This window comes from Dasypus novemcinctus, chromosome 11 (assembly GCF_030445035.2).
Source record: "Dasypus novemcinctus isolate mDasNov1 chromosome 11, mDasNov1.1.hap2, whole genome shotgun sequence".
Taxonomy (NCBI): Eukaryota; Metazoa; Chordata; class Mammalia; order Cingulata; family Dasypodidae; genus Dasypus; species Dasypus novemcinctus.
In genome coordinates, this window is record NC_080683.1 from 47,416,423 (window position 1) to 47,435,499 (window position 19,077).

At 36.6% G+C, this 19,077-nt stretch overlaps 2 protein-coding genes and 1 long non-coding RNA gene across 6 annotated transcripts in view; 1 reads left to right on the plus strand and 2 right to left on the minus strand.

The window, feature by feature from the left end:
- The window catches only part of TMEM30A (transmembrane protein 30A), a 33,513-nt gene extending 31,658 nt beyond the window's left edge, over positions 1-1,855 (minus strand). The window contains exon 1 of one of the 3 annotated variants that reach the window (XM_004464263.5): positions 1,250-1,855. In XM_004464263.5, coding sequence (XP_004464320.2) covers positions 1,250-1,486 — 237 coding nt within the window. In that variant the 5' untranslated portion in view covers positions 1,487-1,855. The remainder of the gene's footprint in view (positions 1-1,249) is intronic. The other 2 variants (XM_023590445.3, XM_023590446.3) reach the window with 2 other exon arrangements.
- Positions 1,642-19,077, plus strand: part of LOC111765540 (uncharacterized) — an 88,405-nt gene continuing 70,969 nt past the window's right edge. Inside the window, exon 1 of the long non-coding RNA XR_002797847.3 lies at positions 1,642-1,897. This is a non-coding gene — a long non-coding RNA (uncharacterized lncRNA). The remainder of the gene's footprint in view (positions 1,898-19,077) is intronic.
- FILIP1 (filamin A interacting protein 1) overlaps positions 8,437-19,077 on the minus strand; it is a 427,722-nt gene continuing 417,081 nt past the window's right edge. For both annotated transcript variants that reach the window (XM_071218557.1, XM_071218558.1), the window contains one exon: positions 8,437-11,953. In XM_071218557.1, coding sequence (XP_071074658.1) covers positions 11,913-11,953 — 41 coding nt within the window. In that variant the 3' untranslated portion in view covers positions 8,437-11,912. The remainder of the gene's footprint in view (positions 11,954-19,077) is intronic.

Consider the following 19,077-nt stretch of genomic DNA (forward strand, 5'->3'; position numbering starts at 1 on the left):
ACTGAAAACAAATTCTAGTAAAAGATTTTTAAAACTAGTTATACTGTAGATACTATTCCTAACGCTGCTATTAACAGAGAGGTAAGTATAGCACAATTTTAAAAATAAACTGATCTCACTTTCAGAGGTAACACTGTAAATTCAACTGGAAAACAGGAATCTTTATTCCTACTCCAGTAGTTGAAATTAAAATTATTCTGAAAGCCTCAATAAATCACCTGCATAAGTTGAAAAGTATTTATTATAATAAAATCAGAAAAAAAATCAAGAGATCTTGATACCAGTCCCTGACGGTCTGGAGTAAGATAGAAATAACCGCAAATATGCAAGAAAAGAGGATGAACAAAGGTTTAATACTGGACACCTATGCAAAGCATTTACATTCTATTAAGCAACCATCCTCAGACTGCAGATGGATGAAGATATTGTTACTGCTGCTTTGCCAGAAATAAAGATGCTACCCCAATACAAATTTCTCTATCATGTCAAACTACACTGGTACCAGTAAAATGTTCAGTAATCAGTGCACCACTTATTCCCTGATGTGGTCATTGCCTCTTTTTGTAAAGTTTAAAAGTCTGGAAAAAAATTACGACTTGTATACGGCCTAACAGTAAACAAAATTTAAGCAAAACCGGAATTGAAGTTTCAAGTTACATTTTACTTACATCTTGCCCTTCAACTAGAAACATCTAATTAGGTCAAAGCGAAAGGTACGATGCAAATCTTAAGTCATCTGTCCTAATACGTGATCTGGTAATATATGACAACTTTTTTTACACAAAAATCATCAATACCTCTATGACTCTGGGTCTTTTTCCCAACAATGGCCAAGGTGTCAATCTCTGTGTCCTGGGAAATTCCTACACAGGTAATGACACTGTCCGTGTCAATTATCACCGGGGTTACATCCAGATATAACGTCTGTTTTCCCACTTTCCCTCCATTGAACTACTTTCTAACCCCCACGGTACCCCAAATACACAGCCCATTAAAAGAGCGTTATCCACCTAGTCCACTCTCTACATTAAACATTCATCCCGTCTCTAACCTTGTAAATTGCGAGCAGGAGGGAACCAGGGCAAAACTGCAAAATCAGGAAAACCACAGAAAGAGGGGGAAAAAATAGAAAAAAAGAGAGAAGGTGTGAGGAAGGACGGGTCCCGCCTGTCAAGCTCCAGAGCTAGGAAAGGAGTGGAGCAGAAGGCTCCCAAGCGACGCCACCGCCCACCGCCGCTCGCTCCCTCACCTCGATCTCGCGGATGTTGTTGGAGGTGACGAAGATGCCGATGCCGATGGGGATGAAGATGAGGCCGATGATGAAGAATGTAGGTAGCACGGTGCCCGCCGTAAGGATGGGCTGCCAGGCGGGCAGCCGTTGCTGTTTGAAGGCCGTGTTATCGGGTCTCCGGTTCTTAGCCGTGACTCCGGGAGCACTCGGGGGCCCACCGTCCACTTCATCCTTCGCACTATAGTTCATCGCCATCGACCCCCAGAGAGCAGCTGCGCGACGCGCAGGTGGGCCGCCGAGGATACGCGCCTGCCAACGCTGACAAGAGACGCGCAGGCGCCACCGCCGCCACCGTCGCCGCCTCCACCTCCGCTGAAGACGCGGAAGAGGCGGGACACTCTTCCGCAGGCGACCGCTGACCGGAAGCGGGAGTCGGCTGGGGACGCCAGGGGGAGGGAAAGAGGAAGGAGGGAGAAGAGTGAGGGACTAGGGTAGGGGGTAGGGGAGGAAGGTAGAAGGGGGAGGAAAAAGGCGGACGCACCCTGATCATCTGCCCTGTGACGACAAAGTGAGGGGCTCAGCCCCCAGAGCGTGAAGCTACGTTAGCGCATGCGCGGCCTTGGCGGGCGGGGCGGAGGCGAAGATACTTCGGCGCTTGCGCCATAGGTGCGTATTGGCCTAACTCGCTTACGCTTCTGTTCGCAAACACTGTGCTGTGGCTTTTGTTTTCTGGGCAACTGCCGTTCCAAGGTCGCAAGCTCTACCCGCCAGGTCTAGTGCACTTTTGTCAGTCCCGGAACTGCTGACAAGAGGTTGTCTGGCGGCCTTAGCGTCGCCCAGGTTTTCTTCACCTCCATACCTCGCCAAAGAGAGACGGATCATTTTTAAAAACCCCACCAAAGGAGCTTGAGGCTGGTGGGATGGTGGTATTTGTCGGTTACAAAACCGAGACCTTCTCTAATTAAAATAAGTAAATCGACAGGGAACGTGCAAGGTACACTAATTGAGGTGCGTTATGTGTGTCCCTTTTGTCCTAAGGTCAAATGTAATGTTGATTAACTGTTATTTTGCCTGTGAGCTATTCTCACCAATTTTTCCTCCATTAGTGGTCTTTTACATTTTCCCTTTTCTGTGTGCTCGTTTCTTTTTTGCACATTGATTTAAGAGGTCTTTAGTAATCTGCACTTCTTTTCTACTTTTTTTACTGCTAATAAGCAAAAACTTCAAAGTAGGGCATTAATATAAAATGAGACACTATGCAGATACTTTAAAAATGTCACGTATTTAATCACCTAAGGAAATGCTCGTAATAGTGAATAAATCAGGATATCAAAGTAGTATAGATAGTATGGACATATAGAACCCAGCCAAATAGTAAATGGTAGTAACCTCCATTGACACGATGGAGGATGTTTTTGTTTCTCTCTACTTCTCTGTATTTTCCAAAATTTCTGCACTAAGTTTGTATTATTTGCAATTAAAAACAAACTATATATTCAGTCCACTTTATACTACCTTATTTGAAATCCAGGTCGGAGATGGAATCACAGCATTTGAGAACAAAATGCCCAAAGTTTTTTTAGGCTTTATTTGTCTACTGTTAATGCCTTTTTGAAGGTAAACCAAAAAAGGAGAAACCTAAGAGTGCTTGGGCCGCATAGTTGGCAATAAATATTTTTTCAAAATGACCACAAGTCAGAAGAGTGTGAGCCAATTAAATATTTGGCAGTTTTTAGGGGAGGAGGATACTTGTTTCCTTCTATTAACCAATTTGCTTGTTTTGCCCTAAGATGGTATATCCATTATTTCTCAAATTCTTAACACAGGTACCATGCTTGGGTCTGTATTTTGCTTTGATCTGTACCTTTAACCTCCGGTTCAAATGGAAAACAGTAATCTAGTACAACTGATGGAGAATGAGAAGGCATGGAGTCCTTTTATTTTACTAAGATCCATTGGTTAGTAAAAATGCATATAACAACATTGAGGATAATGCGGAAATATAGAGTTTAAGGCAAGTTTTTTTCTCCCAGTTTGTACATGACACACCCACTAAATTTGATTGTTCTTTGATTGATTTGCTTTCCCAGCATCCTGCATAAATGGTCTATTATTTTGCTTTCAGTCCTTTTGTTTTAACCTTGAGTCATCAGGGTGTATTTACCTGCTTCTTTTTTCTTTAGTTTTTATAATCATAGGATACACTAGTTAACTGCTTGTCTTTTTTTTAATTGATAGAAATTCCATTTTGACTGAAGCAGACATGTAGAACTGAGAGGTTCCTTAGATTCTTGTCTAAGGAAGAATCTGTACTTTTATTTTCAGATGACGGCCAAATGGATGTAATTACTTTTCCAGGTCCCTTGTTATCCCTCCAGTTCCTTTCCCACTCCTTTACTCTGCCCCACAATATGCTTCTTTACCCAGCTAACATTTTTTTTCCACCTATATCTCATTATCTCCGGTGACCTAGAATCTTATTTCCTCGATCACACATTCTTTTATGATCATCCTTATGAGGTAGTTTTTCATTTAATTAGATGAAGTATGGATTTTTAAAAGTGTTGTTCAGCATTTCTGGGGTTATAAAAGAGAATGGCCCCTCTCACAATGGATTACCAATATGAACATTTTCAAACGTTGCTGAGAGTGACTGGTTATGTGTGTGTATGCATGCATATGATACATTTAGATTCCATTTGTATTTTTTAAATGATGGTTCATTTGCTGATTCCTGGTAATAGTGGAATTTATTTGACTAAATAACACTTAATAATGCTGATTTCCAGCTCAATACAGTAAGTTCACAAAGAATGCATGAGTCCAAATGTAAATGTAAATCCAAAATACTAGAATAAATGCAAATGCAACTGTCTGAAAAGGTACATGTATTTAGCTTTTGGAGGGTAAGTTTTACACAATTTACATTTTTGCATTACTGTGCTTAAGCCACTGAACTAGATGACCAGAAACCCCAGAGATAAAACTATCAACTTTCTTAAGCCAGGAAGAATAACTATTGAAAAGCTTAAATAACTGGAAGGAGGAAACTGAAATTGGTCTTTTCACCATTTACTAAAAAGTGCCATGCAGATTGCATACTAGGCTCCTTAGATGTTTGTAGATTCTTTAGCCTTCATGGCTTCTGTCTTAATTTCTCAGCTGCTAAAACAAATACCACACAATGGGTTGAGTTTATAGGCTCACGGTTTTGGAGGCTAGAAGGCTTGCTTCCTCCTCAGGTCTTCTGCCAGGCCAACAATCTTTGGGGCTCCTTGGCATTTCCTTTATATGGCATTGTACAAGATGGTGTCTTCTCTTCCAGTTTACATAGGCTTCCAGTTTCTGGCTGCTGCTCCTACAGCTTCTCTTTCTGTGTCTAATTTCCTTTGTTTATAAGATCTTCAACCATATTGAATCAGGGCCCACATGCATTCAGTTTGGGCACACCTTGACTACTAACATCTTCAAAGGTCCTGTGTACAAATGGGTTCACACCCACCGGACCAGGGGTTGGGACCCAAATATGGCTTTTGTGGGGGACAACATACAATACCCGACAACTTCTAACAATATTTAAACAATTTCATTCATTTCTATAGCATGACAGTTAATGTTTCTGGAAGTTAAAGAGGGCTAAGTAAAATGCTATAGCTTTTACCCAGATGGATTTCTGAGAAACTTCTTCATGACTGGGAAATGGGGGCGCTTAATGATTTACTTTTTTAATTGAGAGGGTTTTTAGAAGAAAAGAATTTTCAGTATTTATTGCATTAGAGATTGACTCAGACTGATTTTGAAAAACTACTTCTTTTTAAATTGACCTTTTTCCTGTTTTTATATAGTGAACTGAACTCTTTCAGTTCGGCCCTTAAGAAAATCCTTTTGTTCTTAGACTGAGAGATTTTTCTGATTAGCCTGAAGTCATTGGTATTGTGATGAGAGATTTTGCAAGTTCTTGAATAACCACAGTCAGTATCAGAAATACTAGTTAAACAAGATATTTTAATAGTCTCGTTAATAGAAAACAGCAGTGACATCAAAATTCCTTAGTAGACAGCCTGAGAATTTGTTTTGGGAGGGAAATAAGATTTCTCATAATTTCATTTTCTTTAAATGGAAGAATATCACACTAATGAGATCTCAGACTTTCTGCATTCCATGGAATCTTTCAGTTCATTACATCCCAGTGGTACTTATTTTTCCAGTAGGTGCCATCACTGATACATAAGGCTTTCCCTTCAAATATGATATAGCCATCATAAAATAATTTCACTATTACACATGTAACATCTTGGTTGATAGCCAGCCAACATCCGTTATATGTATAACAGTAGGAAAAGAAGGGAAGAGACTTTGCTTAGTTCATGAGAATCAATAAGAGATACAGGAAATTAGATCTAAAAATGCCAATACTTTATAAATCATATTTTTGGACTATTTTTATACTTATTTTAACCATGCATTTACCCATTTTTCCAGTTAAAAATTATTAGTAGTCCCAGGGTGGGAGGGCATTTATTTGTTTGTTGAAATACACGGGTCACTATGAAGTTCAAGATTCAAGTCAGAAGCCAATTTGATAAAACTTTCCCTGTCTCCTTGGGCTGAACTAAGATAGGCTCCCTGAGCTCAAGGCAACTTAAATACATACCTCTATCCTTGCACTTACCATACAGTATTGAACAATATCTGTTTACATCTGTCTTTCCTACTAGATATAAGCTCCTCAAGGTCAGAGATTGTTTTTATTCATTCTTCAACACCTGGCAAAGTGCCTAGGATATAAAAGGTATTCAATAAATCTTGTTGAACTGGGCTAACCTGCTCTCAATGAACTCACATTTTAGTGGTACAGACAACTTGCCAACAAACAATTGAAATATAGTGAAGTCAGTGCAGTATCAGATGTGTGTACAAGGTGTTATAGGAGCACAGAGAAATTATCACACCTCAAACTCTTTATGATGTAAAACAATAAACTGTGAGGAAATGAGTCCTAAGGTCTGAGTAATATTACAGTTCTCCTCTCAGGAGAAAATAGTATAAAAAATAGACACAGAGGAGCAGATGTAGCTCAGTAATTAAATGCCTGTCCCTTCACACACAAGGTCCTGGATTCAATCCTCAGTACTTCCTTTTAAAAAAAAAAATGGACACAGAATTCTGCAAGGGAAATAGCAGCAGCCTGAATAATTAGGTGATAAAGATCCGGCACAGACTACCCAAACTGAGGCACTACCACTCCTTGAAGGAGCAAGCCTTTGGGATGAGGAGTTAATAATTAGATATCTACAAAACACCCTGCCATTTTGATTAAATATATACCTTGCTCACAAGGAGACGGAAATGTGCCCAGGGAGCCAGAAAGACTAAAAAAGAGAATGTAGTTGTGGTCATGGAAAAGATCTGAAAAGATTGGGGGGAAGGAGGTGGGACAGTTAAAGAAAGGGTGGAAAACAAGGTGTCTCCCTAGCAGGAATTATATTTCCTTTTCAAACATTCTTCCGGTATATTGTATTCACTGTGAGAAATAAACAAATCTTGTCTTTAAGATGCTTACAGTAAAACAGGAGAGAGAGCTTTGTTCACAATGCCAATTAATGTAAGGCAGAATGGGGCAAATGTAGGGAACAGGAAAATGCTCCTGAAGAGAAAAAAAAGATTTTATTAGAGATATTTACCTCTGAATGGATAATACCAGGGAAAATAAGGAATGACTGACTGTCTTATAAATTTTTGGTTTATATCTGGGAACCCCAGGTGAGGAAGCTAGGTTCCAAACACAAAATCAAGATGAGGTTGCTATGCCTATTATGTATGACTCATTTCAGTGAGAATTGCCCAAGATGAACCACTTGAACTGAAGCCTCAGTGTTGACATCTTCACTGGTTTCCTGAGATATCATTAAAAACACATTTCAAAAGTAGATTTCAGTGATATTGACAGAGGAAAAAAAGGAATATGGTGCAATGTTCCCTACTGCCAACCAGCATGGGCCCAGGGAAGTTACTCCAGTTTCCTTACCCCAGGGAAGAGTCTGTTGCTCCTTAAGGATGACTAACCCATGGCTCAAGGGGATGAAGGGGGATGAAAATGGAAAGAGCCCATTTTCTCCTCGCTCTTATTCCTAAAAGAGTAAACTTTGACTGGTTGATGGAACAGGGGAAGTGAATAGGAAATGCTTTAACTTCCTTCAGTTTTCTGTTTTTCAACATTGTCAAATAAAACAAAAGAAAGAAAACTGAAATTACTTCATTACTTTGCAGTGTCTATGACCACAGTCTCCTAAAGATTGGGCCAGGAGCCTTCAAATTAGGCAATTCAGGTTGTTCATTTAATCTATCAATGGTCAAGACAAACCAATCTGAACAAATAGTATACTGCCTATCATAAAATACCCCAGAGGAGAGTCTTTCTTCCTTAGAAGTCATGAGATCAATAGAGAGCGACTTTTGGCCAGTCCTCTTAAATCATGTCTGCCAAAAGACTCTGCTCCACAGAAATAGGCCACAGTGCTGCCCTCTCGGCAAGAATCCCCAACATCTGCAATTCCACTGTGGCATGTCTTGATTTAGACACCCTCCCTGCCTGCTTTATTGATAGGTATATTTTAAATAATGAACAGAGGAAATGCTCTCCTTGTCCTGAATAAGGAAAAAACAAATGGGGACACATTTCTGCCACAGGGCTGGTAAAAAAAAAAAAAAAAAAAAAAAAGATCATAGCTGAACTTCACGCTTAATCCCAATCCGTTTTGCTGGAAACATAATCCAACGACCTCTACAGAGGCTGAGCTGACTGCTGGGAATACCTCACAGAACATTTACTCTACCGAGTAATCTACCTTTAGATTGACAGCAGAAAACAATGTGGATAGTATCTGAATGTTTGTTGACTGCATTTGGGAAGGATAAAGGGTTGAATGAAAACTTTTAACCAGTTTCCATTTCTTGGTATTCGCAATTTTCATTTTACTAATGAATCAAAATATACATAACTCAGAGGAAAAGCATTCCTCATTTTTTCAGTCTATAAAACTACCTGATTCTTGGTTCTTTGACATAGACTAACTATCTGCCTCCAAATCTGCTATACCACTTCTACCTATCCACAATGAAAGGCGTCATAGTCTTAAGAAAATATAAATCATAGAAGTTAAAAGTATTTTACAGCAAATGTTTTAAATAAAAACAAGGTTGAGTACATTTTAAATTATTTTAATTTTATGAAGATTATGTGCCAACTCAGAATATTGCACAATGCTTCTTATATTACAATTATTATTTTTTCTCACTCTGGTGAGATTTTGATAAACATGGTTGACTTTGGAAGTAACACAGAGAAGGTCTTAATTGGTTGCATAACTTGGAGAATTCACAGGAAACTGAAAGCCAGATATTACGGTCATATAAAAGACATCCCTAAGTTCACTTGGCTTCTTTGAAAAATAATAAATTTTTCATGTAATTAATAAAACTTAAAGGTGACAAAATTAAGAATGCTATGAAAATAGAATGTATTTCAAGAATACTTTGATGCACTCTTGTTTTTTAAAATCCACAAAACTGCAAAATTTCTAAGAATATCTGATCACATTGTAAACCCCTTATATTGAAGAAGCTAACACTTCATATTTTAAACAAAATGTGGATTAAATAAATACAAATCTGCAGTGATAAAATAACAAAAATCTATGAAGTAAGGTAAAACTCCCAAAATAACAACCAAAAATAACACCAAAAAATAAATGTATCTTGTCATGACACCTATTACATTTCTGTTCAAATTTCTTAATCTATGGCATTTTCCCTAAATAACAAACACAGTTATCATCACATCTTATAGTTTTGGAGAAATGCTAAATATTTCAGAAAATAAAATACTAATGGTCAATAGCCAAAGTTATCTACCAAACTCTCCCAATTTTTATAACTTTATTATAGCAATTTTCATTGATTTTCCTCTTTGCCTTCTAATTAGTATTTTGAGCAAAGGCATAGTAATGGGGAAGTAAAGGGGATTGTTTTTCCAAAAAAAGCCACCAGTTGTATGGGTTGTTTTTTTTTAATTTCCATTTTTAACTGTTTTAGAAGCTGTGATAATTCAATAGTGTTAGTGCCTCTGTTAATGTTTAAACTAGATATTCCACACCATAAATAAGGGTGTGTTTTCTTTATGCTTTTCCTAAAATAGGATGAATCTTTCTCCTTTTGTGAACATTTCAGGCATCTGACATCTAGTATATTTACTCTATCCATTACCTTCACCTAAATATATATATATATTTTTTTTTTATGAAATATATTTTTTAAAAATCTCTGCAGAAGATGTCCTCAAAAACACACTCCTATGAAAAAGAAACTGGTAAAATAATTAGTTTGATTGAGGTGCCTTGAACTAGAAACATTATGATTGTATTTCAGAAAACATTTACAATTATTCCATTCTAAAAATGACCTGATTCAGATTGATGATTAGAAATTATAATAAAATATGTGGAAATTATTTGAGCCTAAGATGATGACTGGATTGCACGTGGGGGAAGTTTTTTCAATTAAATGTGCATGTGATTATGAACTTGCTTATTCATTAGATAAGGATATGATCATTCACTGTTTTCTGTTTTCTGTTGATTTTGCATGTCCTATTTTATTTAAAAATTAATCTGATTACTTTTACTCATCTGTCACTCAGATCCCATTTGGGTTTATACAGAGGAATTAATCATAGAGTGGACAGGAAACAAAAGCTTAGCATCTACCTAAATAACTCTGCACCATCATTCTCACTACATCTTCATTGCAAGTACCAAATTTTATTATGAATTCAGGAGGAAAAAAATGTCAGATCCAAATGTACATAAATTACTTTGTAGTGTTTTAGTTTAAAGTCAAGAAGTATTTCAAATCTTGTCTTCTGCCCTTTCACTATTAATATAACAAAGTTCCTGCAAGTTGAGAAAAATTATTTGCTACAAATGCTGATCTGTGATAATTCAGAATATTTTTTCCATCAGAGGTAAACACTGGCAAATAGGGAACTTAACTATGAGTCAGAAATATAACAATACTAAATAAAACCTTTTTTAACTTCAAAATATGATCACAGTTCAACATTTTTAGACATCAAAACCCAGTAACAACAAATTCGATGATCTTCACACATATACTGATTAGTTTTTCTTAATCAGTAATCAAAAGCCCTGCTGTTTATGTGATATTTTCACAATCATTCAAGCTTGAGCAAGCATTTTTTTTACTTGGGAAATTCAAAAATAGTTTTAACATATAATTGTTTAATTTATAATACATTCTGAATATGATTTGTCAATTCCGCAAAGTATAACACCTTGCAAGGTTACATAGATGAGGAAGATGAGGAACTCCAACATTAATTTTTCTGTTCCAGAGACCCAGTGTGGACTCTGCTCTATGGGCTTATTAACCTATGGACTGGAGAAATAGGCCAACAGTATTGTATTGGCTTTCCGTTATCCTTGTGACACTCAAAGACATTCTTTCTTTAATCTCAGTAAAGTTAAATGATACATGGTTTCTGCATTCAGAAATGGATGTTTCAACTCTGAATTTACCTAGGTGTTATCTTTAAAGACCTGACTGGAAATATGTCCACATAAACAAATTTTTTTTAAATATTATTAGTGTTTGACGTTGTGATTTAATATGCTTGTTGTTCTTTTTATCATAAAAGAACATATTCTCCAACCTATCTGTGGTTATGAAGATTTGTCAAAATCATATCCATCAAGAAGAAAAAGTTACCTTGGGATATCTCTTACTATTTTTAAAAAGATACTGATATGGTTTATGGCAATTTTATTTTCAAGTTTTCATTAGGGTAAGTTGTGAGAAATATCTTGAAATCACAGTCCTTAATACACTTGTACTTGTAAGTTAATAATGGGAACAAATATAATTGAACTGCCAGTCTGAAACTGTTCCTGTAACCCTTACTAGCTAAACTCACACATCTCTTTTTATGAATTTGTTCCATGTGAAAATCAGTTCATGTGGGGCTTTTTGCAAGAAAACTGGTTTTAAGTATTTAAAATTAAACTCTTCAGTCAGAGCATTATTTGTAAGTACTGAACCATGATCAGAATGATAACCTTGTACAAGTAATAATAAAAACTTTCCAGAATCTCCTGCTTCTAACTTTTACCTCTTGAATTTATCCCAGGAAATATATAGTGTTGTACTTTCTTTCCTTCAGAAATAACAAGTTGATAAAAATAATTACATTGCTATTCTGAATGCAAAAATATCAACTCTTTAAGGAACTGACAGTGTATTCTACAGATGTATGTGCCGCAGACTCACAGGACCCTAAAGGAAAGACTTTAGGGGGGAAAATTCACATCGCAAAGTGTATTATAAAAATAAATTACATAGTATGTGCCCATGGACCTGAAAGCTTTGCAAAGGAAAGAGAAAATTCTTCTGGCACAAAAGTTGAACTGCTCTTGCTACCTATTTTAATATCAACAAGACCATTTTAAGCTTTTACATTATATCCTCACTGGAAGTAGTCAGTCATTTCCAGTAATGATCAGTAGCATGGAAGACCTTAGTGATGATGAAGGGCTGTAGAAATACTATCCATTCAACAAGGATTCAGAGGAAGTACACACACCCTGTATGTGTTTGGTTTATCATTTCATCTGGAGTTCATACGTAACTGATGAATGATGATGCTTTCTATAAAGAAAAGAAAGATGGCATTTTCAGTTAAACTGAAAATGATCAATACCACATCATTTCGCTGACACTGTAGATGTTAAACAATACAAACAAAAACAGGTACATGAGCCCAACAGCTTTCCCCGCAGTGCTTTACTATACTTGGATAACTTTTATCAGCCTATATGCTTTACCTCCAAGGTTGTTAAGCCCTTTAGAAACCATATCTAATAGTCTAGCAATATTGGGTCAATTTTACTCAAGGAAAGAACTGAATGCAGTGATAATAATTATTATATATAGTCCCATATTGTGAAATTAGACTACTTCGTAGAAGTAATTCTGTTCTCCAGGCTGCAGTCTTTTTGCTCTGTACAAAATCTATGTCCATTTCACTCTTTTATTATGTGTGTGGATTTGAGTTTTAATAAGGAGATATTCATTATCTATTTCTAAGATCAATAGAGATGAGCCACTTTTGTCTCTGACTGCCTCTTTTGTAGTGGCAATACTCTGAATATGCTTTTTTAAAAAAACTAATCAGTTTTATTGATACATATTAATAAAGCATACAATTCATCCAAAGTCTGAATATGCTTTTAAATTTAAATCATTTTTATAAAAGTAAATAAAATAATATATTAAGATAGTAATTAGAACAGTGCTGGTTACATGGATGCTTAATATGTAAATATAATTTATTGATTTTGCTTTTATATCAACCTTTAAGCTTCGGTGCACATGTGTCATCATCACTTTTTCATTCAATCACTCAAGCGTCATTTCTTGAGGCCCTCTAATGCACCAAGCACTGTGCTAGGCACAGAGCTACATTGGTGAGCAAAATGATATAGTGTCTTGCCATTGATGAGATTATACAGAGCAGATGAGAAAAAAAAACCCTCAAATAGTTTCTCTGCCTGAAAAATGTGCTACTTCCTTGTCAACATATGGCAATGTTACAGCAGTGAGTGCAGAAAACTTATATCAGCGTTTATCAATAGCATGTGAAAACGAGCACCTATTATTTTCACTTTAATTTCAAATACCAGCTATTTATATTTTATTTTTACTTAAGTAGTAAACATTAACGTAAACATTAGCCGAATCATATTATGCCACAGTCCTAAAGGTTCATGGTAATTACGTGCAATGGATGATCCTCTGCAAAAAAGAAAATATTTTCTTAATTTGGTTTCCTTAACTTTGCCTTATGCTGACCACTAGATGGAACAATTTCCATTCCTTTCTTGGGCTTGACTTTGAGATAAACCAGATATGAAAGCAAAGTAATAATGAGATATATAAATTGCTTATATATTTAAGAATAAGAAGCTACAAAGATTTTGTAAAGCTTTTAAGACATACATACAATTTTACCTATACCAGAAGCCCTTAAAAAATCATCTCTTTTTTTCATGGAAACATTATTCTATCTTAAAGTTCTTTCAGTGCCTAAAAATATACCAAAATATTCAGGCAAACTTTAAAAAGTATTAATAAAATATGTTGTTAAAAATCAGTACCTACGTTGAAAATGTTACTTCACATTAACACTTCCTTTTTTTAAAAATTTCTGTAATATGTTTCAAAGACTAAAAAGAAAACCTAAGTCTCAAATCTTCCTAACAGAATCAAAGTACCTTTCCCATTTTCCTCCCTTAAGAAAGCATAGAAAACAAATTTAAAAGTGTGAAATCCAGAATTATTCTTATTGTGGATGTAATTCAGAATGCCTGTGCCTTTGTTTCTTCACTACAAAATGAGGGGGTTAGAGATCATCTCTAAAGTCCATTGCAGGGCTAACATTCTGTGTTGCCACAACACCTTCTTCTCTTCCCTTGAGTGCGCAAACCTCTTAATTCCTAGAGTTGCCCTCTCTTAATTTTAGCATTTCACAATCTCCATAGTAATAATAGCTTTGCAGAATTAGTATTTGGTGCAAATAAGTATGATAAAAGGGCTATAGTGTAAAATAAACAAATCTGGGTATATTTTATTATTATATTAAAATTAGCAAATTGGTAATCCATGCATAGTATATATTCTAATCCTATTAATCCTATTATGTTAAAATAGCATATCTCAAAAATATTTGATAGTGCCAAGCAACAGAATTTATTTTATACCAATACTACTTTAACAATAAAAGATGGTGTTTAATATTTATGAACATAGCTTATATAAACTTTATTTAAAGGAATATAACTGAGTTCAAAGTATTTTTTTTAATATATGTGGAGACATAATTCATCTTGTTTCTAGAGATAGTGAGACAATGTCCTATATGGTAGTGACTCTATTAGTTGAAAGTTATTGAACAGATTTATTAAATCTATGGTTATTATTTATCTTTTCCCAAAATTTCAGCTGACTGGCTCACTTAAGAATTATCCAGCCAACACACAAAATTGTGAGAAATGAAGCATATTTTAAGCCTTAAATTTTGAGGTGGCTTGTTACACAGCAAATCTATCTGATGTATGTGTAATCCACAGTTACCAGCAAATCTAATGCTTTGGGATCAATGCCATTATTTATGTTGAAGGAGAAAAAAAAAGATTTCCCAAGTCTCTTTCTGTCTTTTTATAATTCAGTATAATAAACTAATGATATAAATTTTATCAAAACTATAAAGTTGTGAGCAAATTTCTTTCCAGCTCCTACACTAGACTCATTTCAACCCAGCATAAGACCCATATAGAGGTCATTTGGGGCCTCTAAAGTGACCTCAGTCAAATCAGGTATAATTCTGTAATAATTTTCCTTTCTTTACAGATAAAATTTTTCTAGCATTAATAATTTGCAGAGTACTTAACAGGCAGACTGGGACCAAAGTTCATAGTAATTACCAACTCTATCAGCAAATTTAGTATAGCAGAGCACTTAAATTTGGTGGGGCCTTCTGATGTGAAGGCATTTATTAACATAATTCACTTTTTCTAATTGAAAGGAAAAAAAAAGTCCTAACCCTAATCAACATGTACACATGGGAAATTGGATTTCTATGGGGTTTTATTGTTTTGTTTTATTTTGGTTTTTGAGATATCAGAGCAGGGGATGGAACCCTAGACCTCATGTGGGAAGCTGGCACACAACTACCAAACCATACCAGCTCCCCTGAGTTGCTTTTTTGTTTGTTTGCTTGTTGTTTGGTTTTTTTGTTTGTTTTTAGGAGGCACCAGGGACCAAACCTGGACCTCCCGTGTGGGAAGCAGGCACTCAACTGCTTGAACCACATCCATTCCCTCTGTGTATTTTTGACATTAGCAGTTTACAAAATATATTTACAGACATTTCCCTTATATGTTTTCCTCAAGTGTTACCTTGATTTTTTAAAAAGAAACATCAGGTAATAATATATTATTTATTATTATGACCTTATTGTGAATAATGAATTATTTTATTATATTTGCTATTAGATAACTTTCATGGAAAGGAAGTTCCCCATATTATCAATTCCTAATTACAATTGGCTTGCTCTCACCTTACTGTCTATTTATCCTCCTTAGGCAATAACCCAAAACTACTGGCCAGCCAGATGACTTGAGTTCTAAAGTTTTGTGTATGAGGAGATTCGGGGAGAATTTGGTGAAGACATTGTTGCTAGAACAGGGCAACCTAACAAGAAATTGGAATTCTGATTCCTCCCAGGAGAGGTCCTTGGCTATGGGGTGGGAAAAAGTACTTCCTGGAGAGGCAATGCCTCCCTCTTAGGCAATGCATATGTTTATACTCCACCAGACTCTCTGCAAGGGAACAGATGGCCTCTGACTTTTAAAAATCCGCTTTAGAAAACTAGACCAGATCAACTTAATAGCTAGCCTCTGAGTTCACACACTAAAGAAAAAACATAGAAGTTCAATTTATGGCAGGCCTTTGCATCAGCAAAGGAGGGCTCCTTCACTGCACACCAAGATACAGAAAACATTTCCTCTTGGATTTCGTACCAATTTAACTGGCTTGTGGCCGGCCTTCTGTGCTCCATGGCCCCCTGCCCTCCAGTGGCACCTCCAGGAAGGCTTAGTACCCCCAGAGGCTGTATTGTTCTTTTCCTCCACAGCTACCAACCCCAGATTTGAACTGGCTGTCCTCAGGGCAAGTTTTCCACCTTCAAAAATGTCCTGTGTTCTATATACTGTTCAGAAATAGGAGTGCCTAAATATTGTTTCCTTTTAAGGCTCTCATTTTTAAAAACTGCTTCAGGGTCCCATCTGTTTATTATCACATTCAAAAATTAATCAGAGTTCTGATAAAACATATGTTCTAAATAGGAATTTCAATAAACTTCCTCTCTTGACTTGGACTGGTATTCCTTCTTTCTGGATTTGGCTCAGCTAATTAGAAATGTTTCACTATCCGTTCTGTCATTTACTTCAGGAAATTTGTGAGCCAGATGATGGAAACTCTCCTGGGATTTCTTACTCACCTAATAGTTTGCTTCCTTCCAAAACATTTCCTACTCTACCATTAGCCCAAATGAACCCCTTACTTCCCCAGGTTGCAGGAGTTACCAATGATCAAGTTATTAACGGTAAGTTCTTTTTCAGGCAAACTAATCCTTATCTCCCACATAGATGGCTGTTTCCCAGATGCAAGCAAATTCTAACTAGTTCTTCCATATATGTAACACTAACTTAAATTTTTTTTTTATTGATGAAAAATAGGTGTTTCCACCAAGCACGTTCATGTTCTTACTTTTATGGACACAGATGCTAAATGCATAGATTGACCTAAGTAAGTCTAAGGCTGGTCACAGAATAACATGAAAAATAACATTACATGTGAAAATTGAGAATGTCATTGTGCTTCTTAGATAAGGACAACAATATTCATCAAAGCACCGTTATAAGAATTTTACACATGTAGTTTCTATGTAGACATCTCAATATCTCAAAATCCTTTGGTAATATTATTTTGACCCAATGAGTGTGGCTGTTTTAATCTATGTTTTAATATACACTTTGCTTACTTGAAGTACTTTGATGACATGAAACCAAGAACAATGTATTAGAAGAAACTTAATACTCAATTTTCAATCCTGGCTTCATCATTAATGAGATATTTAGATGTCTCTAAGCCTCAGGGTTTTTCTTGTTTTTCTGCTTTTTGATTTTTGTTTTTCATCTTTAATAATAGAAATAATTATCCTCTCGATCTTTAAGGTCTTTTTCAGCTCTACCAAGCTCTGTGATTTTGCATTTCTGGCAATCACATATACATAGTATTAACACAAATAGAGATACCCAACTACTTTTACCAGATAAGCAATTAGTCATTAGTTCTTAGGAAAAGCTTTATAGCAGTGTCTTTTAAGCTTCTTATGAAACAATAGTGAGCATAGCATATTATGATGACAAAGAGGAATAACAGAATCATAGTATATTATAGGTAAATGCTAAACCATAATCCAAGGTAAGGTGATTTGCTAAAGGTTACACAACCTTTTATTGGCAGAACTGAGTATTACTTCTCTCTTGATTTCCAGTCCTGTCTCAGACATCTAGTCCATTGTTCACAATTCTCCATCTCTGGGTGTTCTCCTTGATATCTATCCTAAATGTAAATCCTGTTTTTTGTTATTTGATCCTTTAAAATGAGAGTTTCTCTGTCCTATTTTAGGGGGTCCTTCATGAACTTGAAGAGCATGGCAAATTACCAGAAACTTTCTCTTCCCTGAAGTATCCTTTATGATCTATTGAGGGATTCAGAAAGGGTAAGGGAAGTTCCATTAGTAATTTATTCAAGTGCATTTATACTTCACAGAAATCTATCAGGCCCCCTTAGTTCTCCACACATGTAATGACTTCAGAGGGGACAACTTCCCAGTCAAGGTCTCCTGGCTGCTTAGTGCCGTAGGAGGGAAATAAAAGTAATTTCTACTATCAGGAACAGCAGTAACTGGACTTTCCCTAATTCTACCATCTCTTTACCTCCATGTTATCACACAGGATCTGTCAGTTCCCTCTGCGCCATTCTCATAGGTTTGCATCACAGACACAGGTCCATTGCAAGAAAACCTCTGTTTCTTCAACTTCTTGCTGTCTTTCTGCTGCTGGTTTTGTTTCTCTACAGTAAGTGCCATGCATTTTACAGCAATGGGAACACTTTAAACCCCATGGTAGATTCTAAAATAATAGTTTGGCTTCCTAGAGGGGGCAATGTTTTTGAAAGAGATTCTGAAGGGCACAAACACCAGAAAGAAAAGTAGAGAAAGGACAATCTAGGCAGAAAGAACAAATTGAGCAAGTTAAGGAAGGGTGACCTGGCTTGATATGCAACCAGTTGCATAAGAGTGCAGAGATGCAGACAAGGGAAAGGGAAACATGCTTAGAATTGTGGAGAGGTAAAGAGGCCAGGTCACAGGGACCCTTGAGTGCCAGGTCAAACATTTGGCATTATATTCTGTAGGTAATGAGGAACCTTTGGGGTGTTTTCAAATAGAGGTGATGTGGTCAATTTGTACTTTGGAAAGCAAAGTGAAAGATGAATCAGAGTTTTGAGGCAGAAATTATAAGGCTAGTTGGAAGGATACCAGAGGAATCCAGATGAGAAGTGACTAAAACCTCAACTTGGGCAGTAGCAGAGGGGAATGGAGTTTCAGCCACTAGAGCTGTTGGAGGGGTAGAATATGTAGAACTTGCTGAATTACTCTTCTTGGTGGGTAAGGGAGAAGGAGGAATCTAAGATGACTACCAGTTTTCTAGCTTGGGTGACTGGGTTGATCAGGATACCCCTGATGAGGTATAGAATAAGAGAAGGAACAGATTTAGAGGGATAATGAAGGGGGTTGCTAAGAATGGCTTTAGATAAGTTGAGTTGGAGATAAACATGATAAAGTTGGATACAGGGTTAGAGTTAGAGATTTGGGAATCATCAGTACTTGGGTATTAATTGAAGCACTATAAAATATAAAATAACCAGAGGGAAGCAGATGTGGCTCAACTGATAGAGCATCTGTCTACCATATGGAGGGTCCAGGGTTCGATCCCCAGGGCCTCCTGACCCATGTGGTAAGCTGGCCTATGCACAGTGCTGCTGCTGCACACAAGGAGTGCCGTGCCACGCAGGGACATCCCCCGTGCACAAGGAGTGTGCCCTCAAGGAGAGCCGCCCTACATGAAAGAGCACAGCCCGCCCAG